General features: G+C 42.9%; 1 protein-coding gene across 1 annotated transcript; it reads right to left on the reverse strand.

Moving 5' to 3' along the window:
* Positions 1 to 378: 378 nt before the first annotated feature.
* BLOC1S4 (biogenesis of lysosomal organelles complex 1 subunit 4) lies at positions 379 to 5,416 on the reverse strand. The gene is made up of 5 exons (XM_056854766.1): positions 5,186 to 5,416; positions 3,584 to 3,655; positions 2,838 to 2,939; positions 1,283 to 1,417; positions 379 to 497 (listed from the first exon to the last, which is right to left on the reverse strand). The coding sequence occupies exons 1-5, from the start codon at positions 5,414 to 5,416 to the stop codon at positions 396 to 398; spliced, it is 642 nt and encodes a 213-aa protein (XP_056710744.1). The 3' UTR covers positions 379 to 395.
* Between the last annotated feature and the right edge of the window lie 891 nt (positions 5,417 to 6,307).

Raw genomic sequence — 6,307 nt, forward strand, 5'->3', positions numbered from 1 at the left:
AGAGAGGTATAAGGGGGTAGGTCTGGCAGCAGCAGGTTATTCAAGGAAGATAACGTCTCACCCTCTCCTTCCTTGCCCTAGCATTACATACACAGGGGAAGCAAGGGCCAGTTTTCCCAGCAGGTCACCTGGGAGGGCATGTGTATACATCTGCTTAACTCTCCTCTGGTCTTTTCTCATAATGTCCTGCTGGTCAAATTAGTTGCTCATCAGGAGTATACAGGTTTCACTTTGGGAACAATGGGAAAAAAGTATTTTACACAAAATGAAGCTGAAGTCTGTCTGTGGCACAGAACGATAGCAGGCCGTAGCTTTCAAAGACATGCGCTCTAAAGGAAGACTAGCATGTAGCTTGCCCACTGATAATATATTTTTGAGCATCACTGTCTCCTCAATCACATATATTGTGTTTCACGCATCGAGGGAAAGTAGTCTTCAGTCCTGAAGAGGTCAGGAGGTTCATAAAGGCTTTGCTTCGGCCTCGAGGGAGATGATTTCTGTAATTAGAAATCCATTGTTAAAATATGTTCACACAACAGAACCAGGTAGTAGGTGTAGATTTTAACACCCCTTAATTTTTTCACCAACTGTAAAAGGAAACACCGCATCTTTTAAAACGTATATGCCTTTATTCTTTTCATGGTTTGAGAGTACCATTTTTGTTCCACAAGAGAAAAGCAGACAGTTGGAAAACGGCATAAAATACTAGAGGCAGGACTAGTTCAATGTTTACTTTATCTGTGCACAATCAAGTACATAAATGAAGAAGGGTTGGTTTTTATATGCTGACTTTCTTTACCACTTAAGGAAGAATCAAACTAGCTTACAATCACCTTCCCTTCCCCTCCCCACAACAGACACCCTGTGAAGTAGGTGAGGCTGAGAGAGTGTGACTAGCCCAAGGTTACCCAGCTGGCTTCATGTGTGTAGGATTGGGGAAACAAATCCAGTTCACCAGATTAGCCTCCGCCGCTCATGTGGGGGAGTGGGGAATCAAACCCGGTTCTTCGGATCAGAGCCCACCACTCCAAACCGCTACACCTCGCTGGCTCTCACCCTTGAAGCACAAAGTATCTAGATGGGACCAAAAAAAAAGACACTAAGGGAGAGATTTCACTTTCCATACTTGCAATACTAAACTTGGGATTTGCGTGGAATTGATGACCTTTCACTGGTTGTACAAGACTGACGGCTCATGTTTACAAAAGCTTCAGGTATGATTATGTGCCTACGCACATTCTTTCTCATGGACCAAGTATTTTCATCCTTGATGAAGACTTACATTAAGAAAGGATGGCACGTTAATTGTGTGTAAGAGTTTTTTGAAAGTATTTGGGAAAGTTCCAAGGTCTGCTTCGGCTTTTGCAATGTGTTCCTCCATCCCAGCCACACGGTTTCCAACCATTTTTACAAAAACCTGGTTGAAAAATGAAACCAAACAGATAAGCAACAGCAATCGACATGTCCAAGAACAGAAGAGCCCTGAAAACATTTTCTAGCCAAGTATTTCTATGTGCTATTTATTCAACAAGTACATATTGAGTGCACGTTTACATGAAATACAACGGACACAATCCAGTTGAGGCTTAATTCAGATATCCCAATTAAGTCTCAGTTTGATAGTGATGGGCAAGAATCTGGCTACACTGAACACCCAGATCAAAGACAGAAGTCTTCAACTAACTTATGACGTCAAAATATAGGCATTTTAATAAACCAAGATTAGTTTCTTTCCCAATAAACAGGATTCTTAACCAAAGTTTAACAGTGATTAAGAATTCCAGCTACTTGGAAAGAACTTCACATTAGTGAAGGTGCTTACATTTGGATGTTAAGACTAATGGGAATTCATTAAAGAGTTAGCATCTACAGTCTCCAAATGCCACACAAAGGAATGACAGAAGGAGTACGCAAGCTTGTGATTTAATCTAGCCTTGGACTTAAAACTCATAAAAATCAAAACAACTATGAAGGGCATCTGTCCAATTTCTTTTCTTTACAGAAGGGAGTAAGACGGGTGTTTGTTGGCTCCCATTCTGTTTCCTCACCCAAAAGCCACAGGAATCATTAAGGAAACGAATGGTGGCCTTGAAATAATGACAGCAAGGAATAAGAATAAGGACCGCCTCTCCTGGTATACCCCCCCAAGAGCATTACGATCTGCTGATAACAATCTACTGGTGGTCCCTGGCTCTAAGAGCGTGCGGCTGTCCTTGACTCAGCCCTGGCTCCGGCCTGGTGGAATGCTCTGCCAAGGAACATCAGGGCCCTGTGGGACCTTAAGGAGTTCCGCAGGGCCTGTAAGACAGCTATTCCGCTAGGCCTATAGTTGAGGGCAGCTGCGGATACTATTCTATACTTGCTGGCCTCCCTATTCCCCACCCTCCCCGGAGTATTATATACCGGATTCCATCTGAGGGATGGCCTGCCTGGTTGCCCAGTCAAGTCAGTAGAAAATGGAGCACCATCTTGGACCTGCTTGTTTTAATTGGAATGATACTGCTTTTATTCTTTTAAATTTTGATGATTGATGTATATTAATGTGTATTTTAAATGACGTGACCTGCCCTGAGCCTGGCCTTGGCCAGGAAGGGCGGGCAAGAAATCTAAAACATAAATAAAAAATAAAATATTTGTCCAATTCACACAGCCGCGTGCGTATCTGTTTGCATGTAAGAGACAGTCTAAGGCAGGGGCAGAACAAACACACAAAGCTGAAACTGGACCGTTCTTGTAGGAAGATAATGTTATAGACACCCCTGCCCCAACTAGATGAAAATACTGCAACGGGTCATTTATGTAAAAAAACAACAACACCCAACATTAGAAATACATACCTCCAGTTTGTCTATCTTTCTATATAGCTGCCTCATTTCCATAGCCTTTGCATGAATATGTGGCAAGCTTTCATTGACTATTTGGGAGGAGTCATTTCGAATCTGGTGGGAGGAAAAAAAATCAAAAGTTGCCATGTCCATCATAGTAGCCAAGTTATCTCAACTTTAGTAAATTCTAGAAAATTAACTGAAGATTGTCCACAATGTCAAACTGAGTAAACATATACCAGTATGTCGATTTTACAACTGACTCACAGCATGTTTGTATATGCCTGAAAGCATGATGGGGTTCCCCCAACCATAGAATTTAATCTACAATAAGTTAAACAGAGCTACCACAGATCTGAATAAGGCAAACTAAAGACCATAGGTTAAAGCCAATTCCTTTTGCTGTTTTAATAGGCAGGTACATGTCCTTTTTGTAAGGATTTTGCCTTGCAGATTTTGACTGTCCAGGGAAACTGAGAAATGTTTGATGGACCTATAATTTATTAGAGAAATGATCAAAACTTGATTTATTTCACTCTAAGAGGAAAGAAAAACAATTTAAATAGTTTATAAGGAGGTTGGAGAGGTATTGGGCATCTGGCACTTACTTTTCAAACAGTTAATTTTACCTCTATATTAAGGCATAAACAAAGGCCTTCTGATTTTAATGGAAGACCCTCAACATCATCTGAACCAATTACATTCTTAAAGGAAAATGCTTGACACAGTTCTACCCTTCCACACAATGGCATACTTACCATGTCTAGCATCCCCACAAACTCATCTACCCTGGTCAGGAGGTCTTCCAGACTCTTGTCTAAGGTTCTGATCTGAACGAGAATAAAATTTCAAAAGTGGTAAATATATTGAAATAATAGCAGCAAGCAAAAGTGGGAGAATGGACTACATTAACAAGGAAAAACAACTTTCCTCCCTTGTCTATGAATGGTTTCGGGAAACTTAATCAACGGGGGTACAGGAAGGGGAAACAGACAAATTGAATACAATGCATCTAAGTAGGCATTTATACCGCACTTTTTTCCTAAATGGAGACCCATTTTTGCTTTATTCTTGACTAACTATTATTGCAATCCAAGTCTTACTTGTAAATTGTAACCTCCAGGTAGTAGCAGGAGATTTTTTGCTATTACAAGTAATCTTCAGCAGATAGCAATCAGTTCACCTGGAGAAAATGGCCGCTTTGGCCATTGGACTCTATGGCACTAAAGTCCCTCCCCAAACCCCGCCTTCGTCAGGCTCCGCCCCAAAAACCTCCCACCAATAGCGAAGAGGGACCTGGCAGCCCTACTCATCACCAATGGGTGGTCTGACATTAGCAGTAGAAAAGAGCAAGAGAGTCCAGGAGCCACTTAAAGACGAACCAAAATTTCTGGCAGGGTAGGTGCTTTCGTGAGCCACAGAGCCTGAAGAAGTGAGCTGTGGCTCACGGAAGCTCAACAACCTGCCAGAAACACGGGACCATTTAAAGGATACTCTTTGATCTAATCCCTTATTTACACTTTGCATTAATTTTTTATATTAGGTGTTGATTTAAAAATGTTGGCTATGACAAGAACAGGTTAATTAAAATAATATTGGGATTAGTTCCATTAGCAAAAGTTCATACAATTTATTTTTAGATGGAAGAGGGAGAGGGGGAAAGTCATTTTATTGTTAAATTAGAGATATCACTTGTTTTTCTTTTTTATTATTACTATTATATTGTTTCTGTTGATATATTAAGAAAAATAAAAAAAATTATTAAAAAAACAAACACAACCTGCCAGAAACACGGGACCATTTAAAGGATACTCTTTGATCTAACCCCTTATTTACACTTTGCATTAATTTTTTATATTAGGCGTTGATTTAATAATGTTGGCTACGACAAGAACAGGATAATTAAAATAATATTGGGATTAGTTCCGTTAGCAAAAATTCATACAATTTATTTTTAGATGGAAGAGGGAGAGGGGGAAAGTCATTTTATTGTTAAATTAGAGGTATCACTTGTTTTTTCTTTTTTATTATTACTATTATATTGTTTCTGTTGATATATTAAATGAAGAAAAATAAAAAAAATATTATTAAAAAAAACAAATATTACTTGTTTTTCTTTTTTATTATTACTATTATATTGTTTCTGTTGATATATTAAATGAAGAAAAATAAAAAAAATTATTATTAAAAAAACAACAACAACCTGCCAGAAACGTCGTTCGCCTTTAAGGCGCCACTGGACTCTCTTGCTCTTCTCTACTCCCATTGGCAGGGGCGGGCTCGGCCTGGAACAACTGTCGTTAGGGCTGCTCTGGGAGCCCCGCCCCTTCGCTCATTCTCTCCCCTCCCCCCCCACACACCTGCCCAGCGGAGGCGCCCCTGTCCAGCGGCTGCAGCAGGCAGGCGGCGTAGTCTGCCGTGGCCGCCCGCAGCAGCAGCAGCAGCTGCTCCCCCTCCAGCGCCCCTTCCTCGTCGGCCAGGCCCGAGGCGCTGCTGTGACTCTGCGAGACGTTGCCGCTGTCTCCGCTCAGCTGGGAGAGCGGCGGAGGCTCCTCAGGGACGACGACGGCCGCCGCCGCCTCCTCGTCCATCTTCCGCCCGCTCCTACTTTGTCCCCGCTGGCTTCCCGTAGCCAGGAAGGCGCTGCGGGTCGCTCCGTCAGGTGACAGGCGGTTGGCCGCTGGCCAACCGCCTGTCACCTGACGGAGAGACCCGCAGCGCCTTCCTGGCTACGGGAAGCCAGCGGGGACAAAGCCGAAGGTAAGGTTTCGGTTGCGCGGCTGATCACCCGGGCGGGCCCGGCACGTGACCACGCGGTAGGCATTGTAATGTTGCAAAACGGCTTTTTCCGTTTCCTTCTCCGGCGGCTTCCCTTTTCTGAGCGCACCGCCTCCCCCACGTGCTTAAGGCAGCTAATTCTTTTTTTTTGGGGGGTGTTTAAATCCTCTTTTTCTATCTGCAATGAGACAGCAAGGTAGACTTCCCCTGACTATGGAAGATCCACCGATTTAGCAGTTTGTAACAATCTCTTTTCCTTTCCTGCAAACGTATTAGGACAGCAAGGGAATAGCTTGTTGCTGGGCAGGATACCTCTGTGTGTCTGCGTGCTCAGGAATTGGGGCAAGAGTCATGGAGGGTTACAGTAAACCATAACAAGAACTGGGTGAAACTGTTACTATACTGCCGCCTCCATGTCTGCAGTGCTGTCAGCTTTACCCTGAATGTTGATGGGTTGTCATGTCTTGAATATGGATAAATATCTCTCCCTCAGTACAATCGGGACTCAGAGATTTGGGTCGCAGCTGCCAGAATAAACTGTTTTCTTGAAATAACAATTTGGGTCTCCCCCCCCCCGAACCCCCGTTTACCACAACAGCAAGAACTTTGGTCCTGCTTTCGTTCAGCACCTCTCAAAGGGGACATCTCCCTTGCTCCTCTATACATACCATAGAAACGTCCTCATGACGTGTATTTAGGGAGGG

This window comes from Euleptes europaea, chromosome 8, assembly GCF_029931775.1.
Source record: "Euleptes europaea isolate rEulEur1 chromosome 8, rEulEur1.hap1, whole genome shotgun sequence".
Lineage (NCBI taxonomy): Eukaryota > Metazoa > Chordata > Lepidosauria > Squamata > Sphaerodactylidae > Euleptes > Euleptes europaea.